A 25,773-nucleotide genomic window follows, 5' to 3' on the forward strand; every position below is an offset into this window, starting at 1 on the left:
AGCGATAGACCCCGGCATCAGATTTATCAAGTAGAAAACACATAAATAAATGACCGGTGTGTGACGGATGACGTCCGTGGCCTTGGAGACTGGCGAGGGCAAGAGTGTGTCACGTTGTCTGGGTCTGACCACATCCATGTCCCTTCTCTAAACCACTTATGATTACAAGTGGTCAAAATACTGATATAGTGTCTCTCTCTCTACCGCCCCCTCTCTCTCCCTCCCTAACTCTCTCCCTCACTCTCTTTCTCTCCCTCTCTATTTCCCCCTTTCTTTCTCTCCCTCTCTCTACCCCCCTCTCTCTCGCCCCTTTTCTCTATCTCTCCCTCTCTCTTTCTCTCTCTCTCCCTCTCTCTTTCTCTCTTTCTTTCTCTCCCCTTTTCTCGCTCTCTCCCTCTCTCTCTCCGTCTCTCTTTCTTTCTCTCCCTCTCTCCACCCCCCTCTCTCTCTCCCTCTTTCTCTCTCTCTCCCTCTTGCTCTACCCCCTCTCTCTCTTTCTTTCTCTCTCTCTCTCTCTCTCTCTCTCTCTCTCTCTCTCTCTCTCCCTCTCTCTCTTTCTTTCTTTCTCCCTCTCTCTTTCTTTTTCTCTCTCTCCCTCTCTCTCTCTCCTTTTCTCTCCCCCTCTCTCCCTCTCTCCCTCCCTCTCTTTCTCCCTCTCGCTCCCCTTCTCTCCCTCTTTCTCTCCCCTTCCCTCTCTCTCTCGCCCCCCCCCCTCTCTCCCCCTCTCTCCCCTTCTCTCCTCCCTCTCTCTCCCTCTCCTTATCTCCCTCCCCCCTCTCTTTCCCCTCTCTCTCTCTCCCTCTCCCTCTCTCTCCCCCTCTCTCGCCCCTTCTCTCCCTCCCTCCACGTTGTCTGGGTCTGACCACATCCATGTCCCTTCTCTAAACCATGATTACAAGTGGTCAAAATACTGATATAGGAAGCCAAGCAGGGTCTGTCTTTATTAGTTCTGCAATAAAGCTGTCACTGACGAATGTTTAAGCAGTCGACTGGTCAGCGATTATTTCTATAGTACATTGAGACATTTTAAATACATTATCGACCGAATAAATGTTCAAATATGATGAGTGAAAGCTTCTACATTGACAATATTTACGAATAAACTGCACCGTATTTTCTGGACTATAAGTCGCACCTGAGTATAAGTATAAGTGTCTACAGAGCCGCGGCGCGCTGCAAAAACTGCATGGGTTTTTTGTGCCGCGGCTCCTGAAATTGCTGGGCTATTTGACCGCGCCGGGTTAGGGTTAAAGGCTAGGGTCAGGGTTAGGGTTAGGGTTAAGGTTAAGGTTAGGGTTAGGGTTAGGGTTAAGGATAGGGTTAGGGTTAAGGTTAGGGTTAGGGTTAAGGTTAAGGTTAAGGTTAGGGTTAGGGTTAGGGTTAGGGTTAGGGTTAAGGTTAGGGTTAGGGTTAAGGTTAGGGTTAGGGTTAAGGTTAGGGTTAGGGTTAAGGTTAGGGTTAGGGTTAGGGTTAGGGTTAGCCATGAGGCTATATGACCGTGCCGGGGCCGTGCTCCTGAAACTGCTGGGTTATTTGACCGCGCCGCGGCTCTGCAGCCACGGACATGAGGCGCACCAGCCAAAAAATGCATAATAGAGAAGAAAAAATCATGTATAAGTTGCACTGGAGTATGAAATGCGGTTGCAAGTGTGAAAATAAAAAACAATATCACATATAAGTCGCTCCTGGTTATAAGTGTATAAGCATAAATATAAGTATAAGTCGCACCCCGGCCAAAACTATGAAAAAAGGTGCAACTTATAGTCCGGAAAATACGGTATTATTGATGAAATAGTTTATTCTTATTTGACATTTTGATGTTATAATGCCACTGTCTTTGTTATAAAAGGACTTTTCATATGTGTTTTAGGATCTGTGTTGTCCAGAGAATGATAAAGATGATTAAAAAAACATCTAATTATTAAATATATTCCAAAAAACAAAAATTCCACTATTTATTTTGTAATTTTGAACCGCTTTTAATATGAATTGTGCATTACTTGTGTTTAATTGATGGCTTGTGTTCAGTGAGTTCTCATTCAAATCAAATATAAAGCAATGTCACCTGAGCTATTCGCTTCACCTGTCAGTGATCATCATGTTATACTTATTTATTTTGAATGTTTTCCCGTGTGTAGAAGGAGAAACCAGCGTCGTGGACCCAGTGTATCAGGCTCTGCGTTACGGGACGTCACTGGCACAAATGAGTCGATCGAGCTTCAGCAGCATCTCTGAGTCTCCATGTCACGAGGTGAAGATACAAGTACCAGACAACTCATCAATACTACTGTACTTATTACACTACTACTGTACTTATTATACTACTACTGTACTTATTACACTACTACTGTACTTATTACACTACTAATGTACTTATTACACTACTGTACTTATTACACTACTACTGTACTTATTATACTACTACTGTACTTATTACACTACTACTGTACTTATTACTGTACATATCACACTACTACTGTACTTATTACACTACTACTGTACTTATTACACTACTGTACTTATTACACTACTACTGTACTTATTACACTACTGTACTTATTATACTACTACTGTACTTATTACACTACTGTACTTATTACACTACTACTGTACTTATTACACTACTACTGTACTTATTAGACTACTACTGTACTTATTACTGTACTTATCACACTACTACTGTACTTATTACACTACTGCTGTACTTATTACACTGATTTATGATTTATTGTCATTCAAGGCGAGAGTTCTGGACAAACTAGAAAACCAGCCGATTGCTGAAGAAGAGTCTATACCAGGAAGTAAGTAAGGACTGATCATGAAAAGCATTAACTGTATGTGCAAAATGTGATCATAGTACTGAGGGCAGTATCATTACTTACTGTCATCTGATATGTGTTGAATTAAAGTTTGATTTAAACTCCCTGAAAACCAAAACATATTATTTACTTCTCTGTCTTTTATACAAACAGTACAATTTGAATTAAATAATTAAGTAAGTAAACTTTGTATAGCGCGTTTCACAGACATAATAGTCACAAAGTGCTTCACACGTTCGTAAAGAATACAATAAAATACATAACAAGCTGCCAGTGAGGCTAAAATGCTTGTTTGAAAAATGGAATCTTAATAGATAATAATAGATGATTTCTTAAAATAGAAGTTATCATTCTTATTCACAATTGCACATTCACCACATCAACAGTTTTATTTTCATTAACCTTTATCTAACCAGGACCAAACCAGAACCTGAACTAGATCAGGCCTAAACAAGGACTAGAATCATGGTTCAATTCAGGACTAATTAACATACTTATTAGGCCCGAGCGTCACAAGCTGGTGAGAGGCCTATTAGTTCCGTAAGGCCGTGCAAAGCACGGCTGCGAAAGTGCGCACGAAATCGAGCGCAAAGCGCTCGCCCACTTCCAAACACTCACTAACGCACTCCTCCACTCATGCACGCCCCGTGCATACTAATTAGTAGTAGGAAAATGGAACATTACCGTTGTAAACGGGCGAAGCCCATGCAAAAGTGCGCACGGTCTTTCGCGGTCGTCATCCCCATATAAAGCACTCATTTGCGCTAAGTAGCTCACGAATATGTTCCCCATCTCTTGCATGTTCCGTGCATGTAAACATGTAATGCAAAAAATTTAACATTATTACTGTATAGAGGGCCAAAAACAGAAAGTGGGCGGAGCCCACTCAAAATTAACGAAAGTACCCGTCAGTGACCAGGGACCCACACCATGAGGTAGGAAAGCGTGAGCGCTTTCCGAAAATGTATAGTTTATGATATCTGAAAAATGGGAAACGTTGTTTTCGCATCGGAATATTATTCTTTCTTCTTTCTTTCTTTCTTTCTTCTTCTTTTCGGGACCAACCCCCCTATTTTTCACCCAGTGAACATTGACGAAAAGTCACAAAAATTTGCACACCTCTAAAAATCTCAGCGCCCCCAAATGTACCAAAAATGCATTGAGAGATAGGAAATGGCCCCCAAAAAAATCTGATCATAGAATCATGAAATTTGGCGCAGAGGTAGATGGTGACAAGAGAAGTAAAAAATATAATTATTGCAACGCCGTCCGCCCATCTAAATGTCGGCCATATTGCTTCAAAAATGGCTACGCATGACCGGCGTTTTTTGGGGCGTTGGCCCTAAAAAGCTGAAATTTGGTGAAAATGGTACTGAAGAGTGGGACATCAAAAGTTATTCAAATTACATTGATACCTCTCACGGTCTCTGTGCAGCGAAGCCGCAAACTGTAGCAAGAATTTCAGAAATCTCCCAAATTTAACATTTCTGCCGTTTGCGCAGATAAAGTCCGAATTGCGTCAAATTAGAATCAGTTGCTAAACTCTTTGCTCTAAACCTACTTGAAGTGGAATGAATTAATTTGGCACCACAGCGCCCCCTACAGATTTTATATGGAGGTTAAATGTTTTGTTTTGCGAAATTATATGAAATTTGACACACAACTAAATTTTGGCCCCATCAAAAAAGTCAACGAGACCCATGTTACTACTTTGCCAACAATGACTGAAAACTCCCATGTTATTCCAATGGGGAAATTGCCAGAACATGTTTATACTTTAGACTTTCACAAACTCCTCCCAGGGCGTCAGCCCTATTAACCTGAAATTTGGTGAGACTCATCTTCAGGGGTAAAAGTTATACACATTTTTATTCAAAGAGTCACGGTCTCTGTGCGGCGAAGCCGCACAAGAATTCTAAATAAAATAGCTTTTTGATGGTAAAACAAAGGGGAGAAGATGTGACAGCGTCACAGATTCAGCAGTAGATGTAATAAAAGGACAATTGGGGCGCGTTAGCGCCCCCTCCTCTTGTGGCGTGGCGGCGGCGTGGCGAGGGCCGATCATTGCCGCTTGCGCCTATATTTATATATTATTTGTATATATTTATACTGCATTTTATTTGAATTGTACAGTACAGAGCAACCTTTTAGTCAATTACATCTAATCCCTATTTTTACAAAGTGCACCCTCAGCTAATCACAGAACTAATGTGCCCTCAGTCCCCCCTCGCCCCTGGAGAGGGGACGCTCTGTTTGTCCTGCTCCTCACGTGATCTCGTCCTCTGCTGCACTTTGTGTCCTGTTTGTCCTCAATCACTTTCTGTCTTTTCCTCTCAGTTTTGTCCAATAATCTCTCTCTCCCTCTCTCTTTCTCTCTCGCTTTCTTTCTCCCTCTACCTCTCTCTCTATCTCTCTCTCTCCCTATATCTTTCTCTCTCTCTTTCTTTCCCTCTCTCCCTCTCTCTCTCTACCTCTCACTTTCTTTCTTTCCCTCTCTCTCTTTCTCTCCATCTCTCTCTACCCCCCTCTCTCTCATTTTCTACCCCCTCTCTCCCTCTCTCTCTCTTTCCCCCTCTCTCCCTCTCTCTCTCCTTCTCTCCCTCTCTCTCTCTTTCCCCCTCTTTCCCTCTCTCCCTCCCTCTCTCCTTCTCTCTCTCTTTCCCCCTCTCTCCCCTTCTCTCGCTCCCTCTCTCTCTCCTTCTCTCCCTCACTCTCTTTCTCTCTCTCTCTCTATCTCTTTCTCTCTCTTTCTTTCCCTCTCTCCCTCTCTCTCTCTACCTCTCACTTTCTTTCTCTCCCTCTCTCTCTTTCTTTCCCTCTACCCCCCTCTCTCTCCTTTTCTCCCCCCTCTCTCCCTCTCTCCCTCCCTCCCTCCTTCTCTTTTCCCCCCTCTCTCTCTCTCCCCCTCCCCTTGTCTCTCTCCTTCTCTCTCTCCCTCTCTCTCTCCCTCTCTCTCCTCCCTCTTTCTCTCTCCCCTTCTCTCTCTCTCCCTCCCCCCTCTCTCTCCCTCTCTCTCTCCCCTTCTCTCTCTCTCTCCCTCTATCTCTCTCCCTCTCTCCCCCTCTCTCGCTCCCTCTCTCTCTCTCCCTCACCCTCTCTCTCTCCCCCTCTATCTCCCTCTCTCTCTCCACCTTCTCTCCTCTCTCTCTCTTTCCCCCTCTCTCTCTCCCTCTATCTCCCTCTCTCTCTCCCCCTTCTCTCCCCTCTCTCTTTCCCCCTCTCTCACCCTCTCTCCCTCCCTCTCTCGCTCTCTCTCTCTCCCTCCCTCTCTCTCCCTTCCTCTCTCTCCCTCTCCATCTCTCTCCCTCTCCCCCTCTCTCTCTCCCTCCCTCCCTCTCTCCCTCTCTCCCTCTCTCTCTCTCCCTCTCTCCCCCCTCGCTCTCTCCCTCTCTCTCTCCTTCTCTCCCTCGCTCTCTTTCTCACTCCCTCTCTCTCTCTCCCTCTCTCCTTCTCTCTCACTCTCTCTCTCTCTCCCTCTCCTTCTCTCACTCCCTCCCTCTCTCTCTCTCTCCCTCTCTCGCCTTCTCTCACTCTCTCCCTCTCTCTCTCTCTCACTCCCTCTCTCTCTCTCCCTCTCTCCCTCTCTCTCACTCCCTCTCCCTCTCCTTCTCTCACTCTCTCCCTCTCTTGCTCTCTCCCTCTCTCGCCTTCTCTCACTCTCCCCCTCTCTCTCACTCCCTCTCTCTCTCTCCCTCTCTCCTTCTCTCTCACTCTCTCTCTCTCTCTCTCCCTCTCCTTCTCTCACTCTCTCCCTCCCTCCCTCTCCCTCTCTCGCCTTCTCTCACTCTCTCCCTCTCTCTCTCTCTCACTCCCTCTCTCTCCCTCTCTCCTTCTCTCTCACTCCCTCTCCTTCTCTCTCTCTCTCCCTCTCTCCTTCTCTCTCACTCTCTCTCTCTCTCTCCCTCTCCTTCTCTCACTCTCTCCCTCTCTCTCTCTCCCTCTCTCGCCTTCTCTCACTCTCTCCCTCTCTCTCTCTCTCTCTCACTCCCTCTCTCTCCCTCTCTCCTTCTCTCTCACTCCCTCTCCCTCTCCTTCTCTCACTCTCTCCCTCTCTCGCTCTCTCCCTCTCTCGCCTTCTCTCACTCTCCCCCTCTCTCTCTCTCCCTCTCCCCCGTCCCTCTCTGGCTCTCATGTTATTTTATCTCTCTGATGTTGCAGTGCTCACGCCGCCTGAAAGTGAGAAGGCTGATTCAGAAGACAGGGTCAGTCTGAAGGTGTGCACTCAGCATCTCTGTCTCCACTTTCCGCTTTTCCTTGATTAAACGGACACTGGCTCTGTTATGACATCTCCATCCTCCCCCTGTAGAGGGGCTGAACATCTGTAGACGAATACTGTAAAACATTCAACTACGAGCAACACTACTAAGTCCTTTACTACTAAGTCCTCCTTCACTTTCTACACCCCATGAATGTTTGTTTAGAGCACATCTATTCTGAAACAGCTAAAGTGCAAAATAGCATAGTTATACATGAATTATCCCTTAATGAGCATATCACTAACTTCCTGATCCGGTTTTGTTTTAAACCACAACTATTTAACCAATACAAAAAACTGTTTTAGTGCTTAGTACGTAGTATGAAGTAAAGACTTTGAGATGAGAATAATGTACCCATTAACTAGCAGTGGATATTTTTTACTTTTACTCTACTACATCTGAGAGCAAAAAAGTTAAAAAGTAGAAAGTCCTTTTCTGTAGTGTTCATTATCACTTTCATGACCTAAAGATGTTGTGTTATAGACCAGATTTTCACTTAAATTAAGTTCAATATCTCTACTCTGATGGTCACTGGCACTGGTTGATTTTAGATCAAGTGTTACCAGTATTATACCTAAAGCGTCAGAGCCATCAGAGTCTCAAAATACTTTATGAAAGGTGTATTTTCCCAGATTTGCTAGAATAACTGTAAGAAGTAGAGGTAGATATCTGATATAATTGCTTGATATAATGCTTGTGTTTACAGACGCCTAAACGTGTTGAGATCCCCTCCATCCACACCTATGTCGCCCTGTACAAGTTTCTTCCCCAAGAGAAGAACGATCTGGAGCTACAGTGAGTACATTACCCATAACACAAACTCATCAAAACACTATTTCAAAAAAAGAAACAAACAAATGTTAAAGAAGATATTGAGAAGATAGAATAATATACAGATGCTGGGCTGATCACAAAATGAACGTTTACAAAGACTCTTTATCCTGTGAGTGGGCACAAATTGTCTCGTTTCGCTGACATTCACACACCATCTGCTCCCCAGCGGGACGGTAGCGGGGGGTGCGGTGTTCGGAGAAGGAGGGGTGCGCCCGATAGGAGGCCCGGGAAGGACAAATGGCCGTGCTGCGTTTGACCAAAAGACTCTATACTTGTGTGTCTGTGGGAGGCAGGAGCGCGGTGGGACGTCAGCCGCTTAATCCGGACTGCAGCAGGCCTTTAGTCCACACGGATATGCACTCGCTGTAAGGATATGGCTTGTAGCGCTTGGATCGGCCCGTTTAAATCATCCTGGTGTGTCCTGTGTTTACATTTATTATAGTGTTGCAATGTTCACAGTGTATTTTTACTCTACCTTTATCAGAGTGCATCCAAATAGTACCTTTAAGATAAGATAAGATATTCCTTTATTGTCCACACATGGGGAAATTTCATTGTTGCAACGCAGGTAGATACAGAGGAAAAGGACATTCAGGAAGTTTAAAAAACACTCTTAATATAAGAACTCTTAAAAACAAAAACTCCTATAGACAAAACCTCTCATTTCCTAATAAGGAATGGAGGGAAAAAATAAATAAAGAGAAAAATAAAATAAAATAAAAAACAGCTAGCGTAAGACAAGATAATACTATTAATTATTAATAATGGTAAAATAAACACTCTATATAAAACTCCAGAAGGCCTACAATAAAAAAAAAACAATCTAAACATTTGGAAACCTTTTACCATTTTGATGCTTTTCTGCAGATCCAAAGCAAATATTTGGATTTGAAGTGTTGAAGTGTCTGTTGTAAATGTATATATTCAATGTACACATCATATTTAAAGGTGCAGAATGAGACGTTTCAGGTTTCTATGGAGATGCTATTGCTTTGCCTGGAATATGCTACTGCATTAGTCTTATCAATCTCCATGGAGACAAGGTATTGACACCACCGGGCCAAGTTACTGGTGAGATCTGTGGAGATGTGTTTCATGGAATTTTTGAGCAATAAAACACCTCTAATTGAATAGCGTATTTTCCGTACTATAAGTTGCACCTTTTTTCATAGTTTTGGCCCAGGTGCGAGTCATACTTATACTCGGAGCGACTTATATGTGATATTATTTGTTATTTTCACACTTTCAAATGCATTTCATACTCAATTTTCTTCTCTATTATGCATTTTTTGGCTGGTGAAATTTATAATCCGGTGCAATTTATAATCCGGAAAATACGGTAAATGCTACGTAGTTGAGTTGAATGCCATACTGTGGAACATATTGGGTAAAGCGATCAAATCTCCCTGGAGACGAGCAGGCAGCAGACCAAGCGGAAATGTTTCATAGTGCACCTTTAAATGACATAAGTATGGTAATTTACACTTACGTAGATACAAAGTAATATAGAAACATTGAAAACAAATGTATGAAGAATGCTAAATATATCTTGCTGATCTTATTGTCCCTTTTCATTCCAGGCCTGGGGACAGAATACAAGTTACAGACGATTCCAATGAGGACTGGTGGAAGGTGGGTTTATTCCCTTTGTACTTGTAAGCACTTTTAATACACAGTCATAGACCTCCCACTCACTGTTATAGTAATTTTTATACAATACTCAGCGGTTAAGTAACAATATGACAAGTGGAGCAGTGAAGGATGGCCATGTGGGTGTTTGTGTCAGTTACCATAGAAAAGAGTGAAGACGCATCATAAACCACATTTAATGAGACAAGAGCTCAAGCTTCACCTGTCAAACCACGTCTGCATTAGTGTTGTGAGGAAAAGACTAACATATAAACAGCTTTGGGAGTAACTTAACATTCATAGATATACAGGAAATACATCTTACTCTTTTTGAGTACTTTATCTCAGTGCAGTGTCGGTTACTCTGTCATCTTGTAGTGTTTAGAATACAGTTAATTAAAGGAAGACATACAGGCATTTGGCGCCGAACTACATTGTACTAGTGAGAGAAGAAAGTAAGACTGGTCTTGCTGTGCAGGCAATGTGTGTGTTTTACCTTCTAATCAGTGATATATAAAGGTATTACATACATGAATCTATTTCGATCCTAGTATTCAGAACACAGTCTGATTTGATCATGTAATAGTATATCATACAAAATACATTCTATTGCAGGTATTCAGAATCCTGTAGTTTCCACCACCCACAAAAACATATACAGTATAGAACAGATTTAAATGGCACTATAAGACATCTATATAGTTTACATTAGGGGTGGAAACATTATCCCACAAAACGAGACGAGGCACAAGATTTGGTCCACGAGAACGAGACAAGACAAGATTTTGACATCATTTACTTACTGTCATTGTAGCACTGCTGTTTGGAACTACGGCTTCTCAAAATGTGTCCCCGGCTTCAACCTTTCCCAAGATAATTGTTTTCCACATCTTTGCACAATCTTGAGACAATTTTATTACTCACAAAAGTATGTTCACAAAAATGTCACAAGCCACAGTCTATTTGCTGCATAACATGTGATTTCCTCCCTGTTCCTCTTGATGGCTAAACATCCAATAATTAAGAGAAATTGCAATGACGTAATGCAACAACATAATCAACTTGCATTACATAATGTCATTTAATCATTTTGTAATACTGTTTTGATTACTCTAAACCCTGTTATGTGGGAGGGTCTGTAAACCTCAGACTCGAATTGTAAGCTTGAGAAACAGAAATAGGCTGTGCACAGAAAATGCACATTTCAATTGCAGACAAAAAGGCTCTTGACTCTGGTTCAGGTAAAGCCACAATCGTGTTCTCACAAACCGCACAGCTCATCATCATGTTGTACACCCCTGGGCTTAGTTCTCCCGTGCGCCATCGTCCCTACAGACAATACCGGGATTATAGCTCCACAAATACTCGAAATCTCTTTATGGGGCAGTGTTGCAGAAAGATGAGGGGGAAAAATGCATTTTTAAACTGTTTGAATTAGAGATGGTTAGGATTTGATTAGGTAAATTACATTGAAAAGCTGTAGGTTGTCAAGGACTCCACTCTTCAGAGGAAGTGTATTCAAATAGGTGCACGTCGATGTTATGGATCGTGTGCAATGGGTTTTTAAACACCTCATTACGAGTCAGCTCATAGAAACACATGCACATATCTTTGCAACTCTCAAGGGCTAATGGTCTGCTGCCTCCGTGTTGTGTTTGTGTTTACCAGGGGAAAACCAGGGACAAGGTGGGCTTTTTCCCGGCCAACTTTGTGCAGCGAGTGCGTCCCGGAGAGAGGGTGTGGAAGGTCATCGCTGGTTTCCACGGAAACCGAGACAAAGGCCAGATGAGCGTCAAAGAGGCTCAGGTGAAACGTACACACTAAATAGAACGTACACAACCTCGTACTACACTTACTCACCCGGCTTATGTGCGAACAGAGCTCCAGATCGTGTCTTCATACCTCACAGAAGGTTCTAGTCTGATGTTAAACCAAAAGAGATTTTAAGAGGTTAAATTCCAAACTTCAACAGGATACTGACAACACTGTGTGATATATTTACCAAACGTTAACCAGCAGCTTATTGTATTGTTTCATGGCTCTTTTGTTTATATTGTTTTGTCTGATTTATCTAAATGACTGGTACAAACGCTGCTGCAAACATGGCAGATTTTACTAATAAAGGTGTTTCTTTGACGTTCAATCCTGATCTTTATATGGCTATGTTGTTGCGTAGTGTCAATGAAGAGTGAATGAAAACTTCAATATTAAGTTTATATTTTACTATAAGTTGTTCATTTGAATGAAACATGCTCCTCCCCCTTCCACACACCCCGCGCTCTCTCCTTCTCTCTTGCTCTCTGTTTCTTTCTCGCTCTTTCTGTCTCTCTGTCCGTCTCTCTCTCTTTCTCTCCCTCGCTCACTTATATGAAGGTAATGTGATGCAAATTCATGCCAGAAATGCTGAAATTACTGAAGATAGAGTGCAATCGTTGCAGCATTTAGCCTCCATCCAAATAGTGTACTTGAACAGACTGTATTTGCTGAAGGTCATCACTGTATGTACTGTAGTATTGAGGACCAATTTAAAGTTTCTAAATATAAATATCATTTTTTTGTAGGCAGACAACTTCTGTTTGAGAGTTGCATTTACCTGACATGTTTTGGCTGCTAGCTATGGTAGTAGCTGTATTTCTAACACATATCATAATCATAACTAACTAGCAAATTAATAAAATGTAGATCGACAATAATTCATTTGAATACTTTATCGGCTGCTAAACTGTCAGACCCACCTAACATTCATCCATGTATATATTCTAACAGTATTATATATATTTCTCACCCTTCAAATGTCTGCAGGTCTGTGTGGGAAAGAACGAGGAGATCGAAGGCTTTTTGCGACTGAGCAGTGGAAAGAAACGAGGCTTGGTCCCAGTGAAGAACACGGTGGAGATATGAACTTTTGCCAGCACACACCTCCCTCCTTGACCCTGGAAAAGGTCACTCCCCTCAGGAGCATTTAGCCGAAAACCTCACTGAAGCCAGCTCTTTAAACACCATCAGCTTGAGTGGACAACCGCGTAGCTCCGCCCACAAGTTTGCTCTTTCTGCCTGAAAACTTAATAGCGCAGTCGGCCAAGGGGTTTCTTTTAAATGTATTTGAAGGTACTCTTTTTGTAGCACTCTCAACAGAAATGTAGCACGTGAACAGTGGACAGTCTGGCTACCTCAATAGCCGTCTTCAGTGGCCTGCGTAAGACGTAAATGATGTCAATGTGTTGTTACTAAAGAGGTGTGTGAGTCTGCATTTCACTGTACCTCATCAAATATTTATTCATTGTGTATTTATTTATTTATTTATGTTTGGGGGAGTGGGTCTCAAAGTTTTAACACAAGTGATAATATATTAACAAGACAGTACATAATATATTTGAGGAATAACAAAACTTCCATAAAAATAACACAAATAAGGACTAAACAGAAACTAAACCAGTCTTTGTTTTTCTGGAAGACTTAGCTGAAGTCCAGTTCTAATGTTATTCCTGGCCACTGATTTACAGCATGTATGTATGTCTTTTATTGCTCCTGTTTGTACGTGTGTACATTTACATAATGTTTCTTGAAACAGCTATATATCAAACAAAATGTGGATAAGTTATCTCAATGGACAAACAAAGGTCAACACAAATCCATTATTTTGTGTTTCGAATCTCTGGTGATTATATGATGCTACATTCAGCTTTTCACAGCTCCAGAGCCTGGGGACTGCATTTTACCCTCTGTTTGCCCTTCAATCACACTCTGCAGTTCACAGACTTCACAGCCCTCTTCAGCCTGCTTCAGTAGAAACCGTTTCCTGTCATTATAGCCCTATCTATCTAACGCTGTTTGTCTCCGTGTAATGTCCACTAATACTCCTGTCATGCCTAATTGTACAGCAGCGCGAGGAAGGCTGTTGTCTACAATCTCTGATGTGCTTGAATTGATCTCAGAGAAAACGAAGGGAAGTCATAATATTTGAAAAAATGTCACTAATTTTGTCAACTACTCTCACACCTTATGCTCATGAGATGTTTCCTATTTGATGCTGACATTCAGAAGCATCTGGAGTTGTTCCAGAGCCAGCTTACATATTATTTTCATGTCATAGTTCTGAGCCTTCAGATATAAAGTCAAGAATCCCGCACAAGTTAAATTGTTGCAATATTTGTGGGTTCAAATTGTTATTCTATCTTTCCTTTTTTGGGTTTATGTCCCATTCATTTATCACATCCAAAAACTCTACTGAAAAGCATTCCTGATTGATACAGCGTCAGCACGATGTGGAGATGCTTTATCATTCTGACTTTTGCCAAGTTATCAAGTCTGGAGAATCAGGGACTGTCTCCTGGAACAACTGCTCCAATGCTTGTAAGATGTCAGCATTATTTAAAAGGTGCATTGTGGAACTTTTATGATGAGAGCCGAGTTCGCTTAGTGCTTTGCATGAAATGTTCCACAGCATGGCATTAATCTCATCAAGCTTGTGTTTTTGATATTTTTAAAGCCTTGAAAAACATTTTTACAGTGATCAAAGTCGTCTCTCCACAGATCGGACTTGTAAACTTGGTATGGAGATAAGTTTAATGCCATACTGTGGAACATTCTAGGCAAAGCAATATCACCATGGCGACAGAAAAGTTACATAATGCTCCTTTAATACAGAGAAACATCACTCATCATTTGGTTTGGTATAAAACATGGGCTAGTGCCAGTGTCCGCCTGCCTTTACCATGACAAGAAATGTAAATATGACAAAGCTTTGTACATAAACCTCTGAAGACTGTACGCACTCGGCTCTCGGTAGCGCTCTGACCAGAGATCTTTGCTGTTCCAGAGCCATATAAGGGCATTACCTTCACAAAAAGTACAATAGCTCCCATATCCACTTAAAATGTATGCATCAAGCAACATCAGCACAAAAGACAAAATACTATGCAGAGTTCTAGTCACACTTTATTTTGTATTGCTAATAAAGTCACAAATAAACATTATCTGCATTTATCCGTGTATATAACATAATATACATACATATACATACTTGGATCTGAGTCTGTTTTATTACCTTCAGTGACTAGAATGAAGATTGGCTCAGGTCTTTGCTCACCGTCAGGCTAGTTCACTGCATGGCTAGCTGCTCTGTTGTGCTCATTGCTCAGCATCAATAAAGTCGCATCAACAGTTCATGTGTCCGACAGTATTTTGCTTTTAAATTGTGTGTCTCAAAGAGCCAGTGATCGCATTTTGAAGACCAATTTGAGATAATGTGTGGCTAAATTAACAGAAAATTCTTCTTTACCTTTGTGAGGGAGTCTTACATTTTCATAACTCAATGTGAACTCAAAATGAAAAATCTCAGGTGTCCCATTTCTCTTAGGCTAAATAATACTGCGGATTGCCAAAATGGAGGCTTTTTCTTATAACCCTGTTACTATTTTGTCATTTCACACTTTAATTTATAATCTCTCTCCAAACCAAAACACTCTGCTTTTGCAGCCAAAGAACTCACCAAGATCGTTCACAGCCATTGCAGAGAAGCGCACACGTTCCTAATGACTGTAAATAATAAGATTAAGCATTTGTAAAATTAATTGCCAGCAGAAGGGCGGTAACCGGGAGTGCATAAACTACGCTGGTGCTGAGAGTGGTTTATGTGTGAGCCGTGGAGAGAATCATGACCCCGTTCTGTTATCACATCAGATCTAATGTGGTTTTTGGGCCTTTGAAGAAATGGGCAGAGAGAGTGCAGTGAATGTGGCCAAAGCTTCCAGTGAAATGGTGAAAATACTGAAAAAGGCATGTCCAAATCAATATGTTGAGAATAAAACGTCATGGTTGAAATAGCAATTGTAACTATGATGCATTCGGGTGCAATCAAAAGCCCCTATAGTGAATAGAAGTAAGAATAAATTGTCCAGTGTGATGTATGTTTCAACTTTGCTGCAGCAACATCCACAAATAATTCTTATAGCCGTTAGTTTTCTGTGTATGAATGAAACCTTTTATTCATTGACTTAACTCTATTATTACGAATATGTATACTTTCCAACTCACAACCATTTTAAATATTTAAATATCATAAATAACATCACACCATTTGATAAAGGGGTATCCAATATATAATTCATTCATTTTTGTTCAGTGTGTATCTACAAATAGAATCTTTGACAGTCTTTTGATTAGTTCTTCAACTTCAGTTCTGCGTATTACGACACCGGAGTTAAATATACCGCAGCCATAGCAGAAGATGGAGTAAAACGTCTCATTAAACATGTGATATGTTCTGCAGCAGCTGGACGGACTCACAGTCGGGCGAGGGAGCAGCGTACAGGGCGTTAACACATAAGGATAATGTAGCAACTATTCAAACAGTCGAAAGAAAAGCCGTGCTCAAAATAGCGCTTGATTACACAGGCGAGGAGGAGGCTGACACCAGAGAACAGTTCTGTGCAGCTCGGAAACAGAAGGAGCTGCACCTTGAAGGAGTGAAATGCATAGGCGTACGTTCAAAATGAAATCTTATCAGCTGGACCTCATTTTGACACGTAAATGCTGTGAGTAAAGATGTGTCCAGCGAAATCAGCAATCATCAATGACACTGACTTCCACACCAAACTCATGTACTTCTTATTCCACAGCAGATTTAGACTTATTCCATTGCATTTATTAATTGAAAAACAAGAAAACACTGATGACATGTTAATCAACAAACAGTGGAACAATAAGGAACATTAAGAAGTGTGTGCTTTGGCACCTCATTTGGCAGGTGAGCACATTTAGACTGGATGGTGGTCGAAAAGCGTCTATTATGTAATTGTATCAACCTTTATTTAACCAGGTAAGAACACATTGAGACCGAGACCTTTTTTTCAAAGGTGACCTGGGGCAAAGTAAGACATAATATAAAAGTATTGAAATAAGATACTCATTTACATTTATAGGACATATTTAGATATTTCCTGAATAGTTTTAGAATGGTCGTCATCTGTATATTGGACACACAAATATTATGTTATATTAATTATCAAATTGTTGTTGAGCATTTTTCTTAGTATCAAATCAAGTTTTATTGTTCTCTTGTCCCCTTTCAAAACAATACTGACTAGAAGTGCAGCGTGAGCTGCTCTGAGGCTGCTGCTGCTGCTGCGGCTAGTTACTTTTAATTAAAAAAACACACCATTTATGAATATTGAAACTCAAGATCTGCCGCATCTCTGCTTCAGGCTTCCCCCAAGTGAACTGGGCAAGATTTTAGAAGAGCTGGAAGTGCCTCATGTTGACTGTGTTTACATTCTCAACAGAGAGAGAGAGAGAGAGTATAATGTCCTATAACATCACTTGCACTTTCCAAGATCTTAGAACTTGGGATAAGAAAAGACAGAGCCGTTTTCAACTCAAATGCAAATGACGTGTGTAACCATTTTCTACAAGATTATACAACAGAACGCAACTATTTTTCATCATCAACCAGGCAAACAGCTCAACCAGTAGTGCACAAAAACACATACTATTTACAATTACTTGCTTTATTGATTCAATCAAGTGTCCTGACCAATGGCACAAATGAGCTGAGTTCTATCGTCACTAACATTTCACACCTCCTGGAGTCATGCCTCGTCCCAGCCTGTCGTAGTCATAAAATAATTTTAGCGCCTGGACCACCCTCACATCAAGTCCATCACCTCCTTCAGGCAACAGGTCTGTATATGATGCCATAAACCTGTTCCTTCACTCATCTCCCCGGGAACCAATGCCAGCTCCACATTTAGCACCATCCTCCCTGTTCTGCTCCAGCTCAATGGGCCTGACTCTACCTAAAGGTCTTGAGGACGGACAATGCATGCGGCTGGGGAACAGGGGACAATCGTCTCCGCAGGGCTGTGTACTTGCACCCATGCTCTTCTCGCTTTACACCTACTGCCAACCAACACCAGCACAATGTATGTGCAAAGCAATGAAACATTCCTTTGACAAAATAAAACTGTTGTGTCAAATAATAATGTCAGTTAGACAAGTTTTGGAATCACCTCTGCATATGTCACATCAGCTGCCCAACCAGGAAGTAAAATGATAAACTTCACCAAAACTGTCAAATTAATTAAAATCTATGTGAACTTCAACACTTCTCTTCTTTAAACTCTACAGCCATAATGGGACCTGCATGTAGTTGATGGCCCATTGGCTTCACTTCCGGAAGGTCAAACAACTGTTTGGGACAAGGGCACAAGGACGGGCCTCTTTTAAGTGGTTGTATTTTTAAGAGTCGCTTGGGGCAATTATTTGATCAAAAAAGCGGCTTAAGGGTGATTTGATGACTCCAGCTCCTTTGGTGATTGAACTTTAAAGATGTCCTTAGGAAGAGCTTGTAATCATGGAAAAACTCTTCACTGGATTTGATCGTTTGGCCACTTCAAGTCTAAACAATGTTAACATGAAGGTTATGAGGCATGAGTTTTTTTTGTGACAAACAAACACGAAGAGGCAGAAAATACAGAAGAATCAGCAATAGAATGTTAAATATCTCAAAAAGTGACTCAAAAAAGGAACACGGCAAAAACTAGCACACGGGTTTTAGAATGATGACAAATTAGGACTGTTGCTATAGTGATTTATAGTTCAAAACAAAATATAATATCTTTTGAATGGGTAAAACGTTGCATATAACAGGAAGCTGAAACCCATGGATGGATCGCTGCTGTTGTGACAAATGTTGTTGGTTTTAGATTGATGGGGAAAACAAGAGCACCAGCCCTACTTGCTGTGAGTCAAATGTGCTTCTTACTCTGCTGTGAAGTCCCTGCTTTATCCTGCCAAGTCTCCCAGATTCTGCATAGAATAGTAGTCTGTCAATTCATTTTTAGAAAAGTACTAGTAGACAAGACATAAATAAATAATTGAGCATTCACTGTATTTCTTTGTCCGGTTTTTGATTTAATAGTTCTCGACACACAACTGTGGATGACCTTGCTTCTACAAAAGATTGTACTGTCCATTTACTTTACAACAACTATAAAAACATACAATCAACATCAACATCGCCATCATCTTCCCCACTTTGTTCCTCTTTGGCTCCACTCAAGACGCAGCTTGACCTTCTCTTCCGCTCCTCTCTTCCTGTTCAAGGCTCATGATTTGACAATTCACCTTTACAAAGTCACAGCTGTACACAAAAACTATAGAAAATATGAAAATGCATCTCGGCAGAAAAACTGACTCATTTTGCAGTTTAATTTCCTTTAGAAATCGGGCGTCGCTGACTCATTTATTTTCCAAATTAAAGTGTTTAGTGCAGCTCAGTTTGCTGCTGTATTTGCTGTGGCTTGTAATTACACGGATTGATTTTTGAGGGGTTGGTGTGAAATTTGGAGTGTGTTTTTCAAAATCCAATCTGACAAGAGTAAATGAGCTCAATTACACAAATGGCAAACCACCACAGAATAAATCAAACAATTGAACCGAAGCATAAGTGTACAATATACAATTTGTTATTCTTTTAAATGATGTTATTATGTTGAAATTGTCCCTGATTTACAATATGGACACTGAAAGGTGAAGTGGTTATTATAGCATTTGTCATGTCATTGATAAGGTGGGGAAAAGGTTGAGCAGATAGAATTTGAAAGGATTAAAGGATCAAATTGTGATGGCAGTATGAGGCAGCTGCAGCTCTTTTTCACCGGTCAGAAAGTACAACGTGTTGCTCTTGTTATCACACATCAGCACAATGTGATTCTTTCTTTATCCGACAGATTGAGCCTCAGGTACATTTTGGATTTGTGTAAAAAAGGCATTTATCCCAATTACAATGCCTATGTGGTGTTTGCACAGTTCTAATAGGATGTGACAAAGAAAATCCACAAGGTTTACAACACTATTTTCTTTATGCTTAAAATTAGGCATGGAAAAGTCTGCTTCCATCTGTGTGTGCACTTTCCCAGTGTCATTTTGTCCTCTTGTGCCAGTTTGTCCTCTGCGTATCAGACTCGTGAGTTTAACTGGAAAAAGAAAAGCAATAAAGCTAAAGTGTGTGGCAATAAATGTTATTTCCAAGGCATTATTAGCTGGAAAAAAAAAGATCCATATTGGACCATCCCTATATAGAATACATTTTATTATAATTATTAAAATGCTGGCCCAAAGGCTTCTTTAGACAGGACAGTTGTAGCGTGAATATAGATATCCTGCCAATGGTCAAGGGCTGGAATCAAACCCACGACACCATAGCAACCACATAAGTGCAACGCCCTTACCCGCTGTATCACCAGTGAGCACTCAATTTATTATTATTTAATGTATGAAGAATGGCCCCACTGTATCCCCCACAAAGGGATTACGTCGACCTTTAAATGATCTAAAGGCGCTGACATATACTTAGATGTAAACCGCACTGCCTGGACATGTGACCCCTGCTGTCCACCTATAATAACCTTTTGTTCAGACACGATGGACAAACATTACCGTATAGTGTTCTTTTTATGTAACACGGACTAGACCTACAAGGCCTGCAGGGAAGAAATCTAAATGTACAACATGTTAACAAAATATGACAATTATCTGTAGATTGTTAGCAAAATTATAATACACGATCACAAATCATAGTTTGAACAGGTCAGTGTCTGGTAGAAGACTTTAAAAGTGCACTACCAATAACTTATTGTGGTTGGAGGGTTTGCTACCAGGTTGTCTCAGTCTTCACAGAGATGTTATTGCTTTGCCTGAATTATTCCAGTATGATTGAACATATCAATATTGTATTTATTTTTCATTTACAGGTGTTAAAAAAAAATAAAAAAATACTTGGCCAGGTGATGTCACATGTTCGACTCCATAATGCCATACTCTGGAACAATCCAGACAAGGATATAGCTGTAAATGAAGTCAGTCAGGTGGTGGACCCTCCACCAAAAGTTACATAGTGCACCTTTAAAAAGCTAGTCTCATCTGTCAACACATTTCTCCATTCTACGAATGCCATCACACTGAACGCTCTGTGTTTAAACGATGTAACAGAAAAGGAGATATACAACGTATTGGTTTATTATTCAAACCTGTCACTGAAAAGCCATTATTATCTATTTGTTTCCTGAGAGAAAAAATCAGCTTTCATAAATTCAATGAAACAAATTACCTTGGAAAGATATCTTTATCTGATCTTAGAAATGAATAACTGTGACAAATTCTTCATTTAGCCGTATCCAATATGATTATGACCAGGGAGGAAAATCTTTCTTCCAGCTCACATGGGCACTCAACAGTGTGTGTGTGAGTGTATGTATATATATATATATATATATATATATATATATATATATATATATATATATATATATATATATATATATATATATATATATATATATATATATATATATATATATATATATATATATATATATATATATATATACATACATATATATATATATATATATATATACATATATATATATATATAATATATATATATATATATATATATATATATATATATATATATATATACCGGGGAACATAGATACGCTCGTGCAAAGTTCAATATCTATTCTGACTATAGATAACAATTTTACAGTATAATTTGTAAAATTATACTGTAAAATTGTTATCTATAGTCGGGATAGATATTAAACTTTGTGCGAGCGTATCTATGTTCCCCGGTACTTGTGTTCCCCCTTTTCTATGGACATGGACGGGGAACTACGCTAATACTGGCATAGGCTACTGGTTACGGTTCCACAGCCCCAAATGTTGTGAATAAATGTATAGTTTTATACAACATAAAATGTAGCAGCATTTAACCCTAACCCAAGCCCTAACTCTGACCCAGGTCTCGGGGAGCATAGGTACCGGGGAACATAGGGCTGACCCCAAAATTTGCAGCCTACATTTTTTCTTTAGATTGAAGACCATCTGGAATAAAGGTCCCTAACTCAAACCATTAAGACTCACGGTTCAGGAAATGGTGTGCATCCGAGTGATGAGGAGATGCAGTAACAGTGAACAGTGAAATGACCCGTTTTCTCCTTCAGTGATGCCGCGGAGCTCACATACTCTATTGACAACGATTGGTTTTGTCTTCCACATTAATCACTCCATCGCGATGAATGGACTATTTTATTGTGTGCTAAGTGCTGCACGGGAAGTAGTGTGTGAAAATTAATTCAGGATGTCAGGATAAACAGAGCATCATATGCTGCCAGCTCTGCTCTGCAGGGCCCTAAACTAATTTATGGGCACAACTGTGAGGGCTCTTGCTTTAGACTTATGAAATGTGTTGCAGGACTTTACTTCACACTAACAGCTTACTTGCTTTATTAATTACTATATAATTTGCCAATTAATACATGGGATCTGGCAAGTTGCAATTTTATAGTAACATAAATGGATCAATGAGCTTCTAACTCTGACAGAAGGCAAGGCAAGTTTATTTGTGGAGCACATTCCATACACAAGGCAATTCTAAGTGCTTCACATAACAGGAAAGAAATGCATTCAAATCACAAAGAAATTACAGAAATCACAAAAGAGAAGAGCGCAAAGAAAATGCTTTCAGTCATTTGCACAGCTAAACAAAACTGTTTTTAGCTTAGATTTGAATTGTCAGAGTAGAACCTGTCTCACATCTTCAGGAAGACTGTTCCAGATTTCAGCTGCATAAAACTGAAACGCAGATTCCCCATGTTTAGTTCTGACTCTGGCACCAGCAGGAGGCCGGCCCATGTTTAGTCCTGACTCTGGCACCAGCAGGAGGCCGGCCCATGTTTAGTCCTGACTCTGGCACCAGCAGGAGGCCGGTCCTTGTTTAGTCCTGACTCTGGGCACCAGCAGGAGGCCGGCCCATGTTTAGTCCTGACTCTGGGCACCAGCAGGAGGCCGGTCCATGTTTAGTCCTGACTCTGGCACCAGCAGGAGGCCGGTCCATGTTTAGTCCTGACTCTGGGCACCAGCAGGAGGCCGGTCCATGTTTAGTCCTGACTCTGGGCACCAGCAGGAGGCCGGTCCATGTTTAGTCCTGACTCTGGGCACCAGCAGGAGGCCGGTCCATGTTTAGTCCTGACTCTGGGCACCAGCAGGAGGCCGGTCCATGTTTAGTCCTGACTCTGGGCACCAGCAGGACTCTGACTCTGGGCACCAGCAGGACTCTGGCACCAGCACGAGGCCGGTCCATGTTTAGTCCTGACTCTGGGCACCAGCAGGAGGCCGGTCCATGTTTAGTCCTGACTCTGGGCACCAGCAGGAGGCCGGTCCATGTTTAGTCCTGACTCTGGGCACCAGCAGGAGGCCGGTCCATGTTTAGTCCTGACTCTGGCACCAGCACGAGGCCGGTCCATGTTTAGTCCTGACTCTGGGCACCAGCAGGAGGCCGGTCCATATTTAGTCCTGACTCTGGGCACCAGCAGGAGGCCGGTCCATGTTTAGTCCTGACTCTGGGCACCAGCAGGAGGCCGGTCCCTGTTTAGTCCTGACTCTGGCACCAGCAGGAGGCCGGTCCATGTTTAGTCCTGACTCTGGGCACCAGCAGGAGGCCGGTCCATGTTTAGTCCTGACTCTGGCACCAGCAGGAGGCCGGTCCATGTTTATTCCTGACTCTGGGCACCAGCAGGAGGCCGGTCCATGTTTAGTCCTGACTCTGGGCACCAGCAGGAGGCCGGTCCATGTTTAGTCCTAACTCTGGGCACCAGCAGAAGGCCGGCCCATGTTTAGTCCTGACTCTGGGCACCAGCAGAAGGCCGGCCCATGTTTAGTCCTGACTCTGGGCACCAGCAGAAGGCCGGCCCATGTTTAGTCCTGACTCTGGGCACCAGCAGGAGGCCGGTCCCAGTACAGGATTATACTAAAAGAAATCAACGCAGCTGTGGCACATTGCCCTCTGGTGGTAGTTTAATGTCTGGGACCCTTTTCTTATTTCTTCATGTGAGAGGAAGACAGATTAATTCGGTAAATTAATTCATATTCCACTAATGCACAAATGTTATCTTGATTTTAACAGCTCCTCGTGAAAGTAGGCCTATGTCTAAACACTTCTTCTCTTTCTGAGACCTACATATAGTCTTGGCCAAATAATACATACAAACATACAGCAAATATAGTGCAAATATACAGCATGATAGCCATTAGAGAAAAATAAACATACATTAAACGTCATTTATTTCTGATGTATTTATACATTTACTTATTTTACTAAATTATTCTGGACTCTTACTTTGGAGGTATCCTAGCAACGTGTAAACATCTATGGTGGCATCGGTATTTGAATAGCTTTGGTAGAGCTGAGATCGTCATAACTGATCTGAAGGTCTGTACGTGTGTTTTTATGTAACTGTTATTTAAGTTATGTTGCTGAATCAGGTTTTATTTGTCATAGAAGTAGCAGCCTAACTTACTGGTTAGCTTTCATCAGTGGTTCCCAACCAGGGGTATGCGACCACTTATCAGTTACTTTGAATTGGTGGTGAAAAGGTGGAATCAAATAGCGCTTGAATGCAAAATGTTCTTAGTTTGTAGAAACTTCAACATGTTTTATACGGTGTCTGTAGTATAATTTTGGACATCAATATCATAAAAAGTGTGATAATAGCGATCAGATTTATAATGACTAAAGAAACACTAAGACCCATTTAGACCCATGTAATTCCAGGCCTCTTGTGGGGTGGTATTTCCAGCTGACTTGGGTGGATTAATATCCTATTTTCAGTAGATTCTAACCATGTTTTTCATTTTTTCTTTTCTTCCTCTAGCAGCCGCCTCCCACCATGTCTGGAGATGAAATAACACAACCAAACAAACCAACTTTACTGTCTTCAAATTCTCAAAACTCAAAGACTTCTAAAGTTCTCAGGCAGACCAAAGAAAGCACGCTCTTAAAGGAGGAACTTCATGTTTTACACCTCCTGGAAAACTGCTTCAGTCAAGTGGAAGTGGCATTGACGTTGCAGCCGGACATCAAGGACACGTCGATGTGTAGGGCACTTCAAACGCATCAGTCGTTATGTGAGAGATTAGAGAGAACCGAGGAGCAAGGTGCTAGTGAGGCAAAAGGAGGTGGTGGTGCACAGCTCAAAAGTGAAGTCAAAAAGTCCTACAAAAATGTGTTGAGGCGCTTTCGAAATCATCCTACCGATTTTGATCAAATAAAACAAGGATTAGTTAAAGAAATGGGGGAATCTGAGAGGTTGTTCTTTGAAAATCTGAAAACAATTACTGGCTGTGCACTTGAAGGAGGGGAACGAGGAGAAGCTCTTTTCAAGGTCACATCTTTCCAAGCTCCAAAGAGCGAGGTGGCACTGGACGAGAGAATCGCAAGTGTGACCAAACAGATAAGTAGCGTTGACGCAAAGGTAAAAGCTTTACAAGCGCATTGACATACGCATCATAATGTATCACTGTTGACTAACTCCAATTACACCTTTGCTTTTCAGATAGAGGATTACAAAGCCGATATCGAGGACTTGAAAACGCCACCGGTCTCAGAGGCCCCTCTCACAGATGAAGTACACCAGAAATACTCAAGCACACCAGAGCAGACAGGCCTCCAACAGAAGCTGGACCAACTCACGGCCCAGCTCAATAAACTGTTTTTGGAGGACAGAGAGAAGGAGAGAGACATTCAGGAGGTACTTTTAGAGTGATCACAATTTGTAAATCAAATATTGTTTCAACGCTTTGAAATAACACTTTTTTTGCTGGCAGGGAACTGATGTAGTGGAGGGTGAAATTGAATACGTCATTGAGGGATTTGATGAGAAAATGGAAGAGATGCAGGTAAATAAACGTTATGTAGAGACATTCGTGGAGAGACGGTTATCCAGATTGCAGAACATTTTAAAACGATGCGCTGGGATGGTATGAAATCTACGCTAATGGTGTTCCAGGCGGATCTGGAGGCGAGAGAAGGCGAGCTGCAGAGGAACGAAGAGGAGCTGAAAAGTCTGCAGGAAGTGTTCACTGCTCTGGAGGGAGAGTATAATGAGGTGGTGGCCAAGCGGCTGCAGGCGGAAGAGAGAATGATCGAGGAGCGGGAAATTAAAAAGCTCCAAACTAAAGCTGCAGTCATAGTGCAGGCTTGGTGGAGAGGGTTCTGTGTCCGCAAAGCCATGAAAAACAAGGCGAAGAAGAAGGGCAAAAAGGGAAAAGGCAAAAGAAAATGAATGTGTATTTTAAGATTCAGCCAAAATGTAAGTTTGATATTGCTATGCATGTGATTTTAATAAAAATGTTTGGTCAAGATAAAGATATTTCCTCCTGTTGTGGATTAG

General features: G+C 41.4%; 2 protein-coding genes across 3 annotated transcripts in view; both read left to right on the forward strand.

Annotated features, from left to right (window-relative positions):
* LOC140369382 (SH3 and cysteine-rich domain-containing protein 2-like) overlaps positions 1-12,887 on the forward strand; it is a 29,197-nt gene extending 16,310 nt beyond the window's left edge. The window contains exons 5-11 of one of the 2 annotated variants that reach the window (XM_072456711.1): positions 2,139-2,251; positions 2,741-2,801; positions 6,978-7,033; positions 7,782-7,870; positions 9,490-9,541; positions 11,207-11,344; positions 12,341-12,887. In XM_072456711.1, the coding sequence (XP_072312812.1) occupies positions 2,139-2,251; positions 2,741-2,801; positions 6,978-7,033; positions 7,782-7,870; positions 9,490-9,541; positions 11,207-11,344; positions 12,341-12,439 (608 nt within the window). In that variant the 3' untranslated portion in view covers positions 12,440-12,887. The remainder of the gene's footprint in view (positions 1-2,138; positions 2,252-2,740; positions 2,802-6,977; positions 7,034-7,781; positions 7,871-9,489; positions 9,542-11,206; positions 11,345-12,340) is intronic. The other variant, XM_072456712.1, reaches the window with a different exon arrangement.
* An 11,472-nt stretch (positions 12,888-24,359) lies between these two features.
* On the forward strand, positions 24,360-25,729 carry iqcd (IQ motif containing D). Its single transcript, XM_072456383.1, has 4 exons — positions 24,360-24,855; positions 24,937-25,131; positions 25,208-25,279; positions 25,390-25,729. The coding sequence occupies exons 1-4, from the start codon at positions 24,475-24,477 to the stop codon at positions 25,663-25,665; spliced, it is 924 nt and encodes a 307-aa protein (XP_072312484.1). The 5' UTR covers positions 24,360-24,474; the 3' UTR covers positions 25,666-25,729.
* Positions 25,730-25,773: the final 44 nt, after the last annotated feature.

The sequence above is a fragment of the Eucyclogobius newberryi genome, unplaced genomic scaffold, assembly GCF_026437365.1.
Source record: "Eucyclogobius newberryi isolate DKJ021-1_F unplaced genomic scaffold, fEucNew1.0.hap1 SCAF_20, whole genome shotgun sequence".
In the NCBI taxonomy this organism is placed as follows: domain Eukaryota; kingdom Metazoa; phylum Chordata; class Actinopteri; order Gobiiformes; family Gobiidae; genus Eucyclogobius; species Eucyclogobius newberryi.

What these genes read in the sequence shown, in the direction of transcription:
- iqcd (XM_072456383.1), top strand. Translation starts at nt 24,475, where the DNA reads ATGTGTAGGGCACTTCAAACGCATCAGTCGTTATGTGAGAGATTAGAG. An exon ending in AGGAGAGAGACATTCAGGAG is followed by an intron (nt 25,132 to 25,207) that starts GTACTTTTAGAG and finishes TTTTGCTGGCAG; the next exon opens with GGAACTGATGTAGTGGAGGG. An exon ending in AGAAAATGGAAGAGATGCAG is followed by an intron (nt 25,280 to 25,389) that starts GTAAATAAACGT and finishes ATGGTGTTCCAG; the next exon opens with GCGGATCTGGAGGCGAGAGA.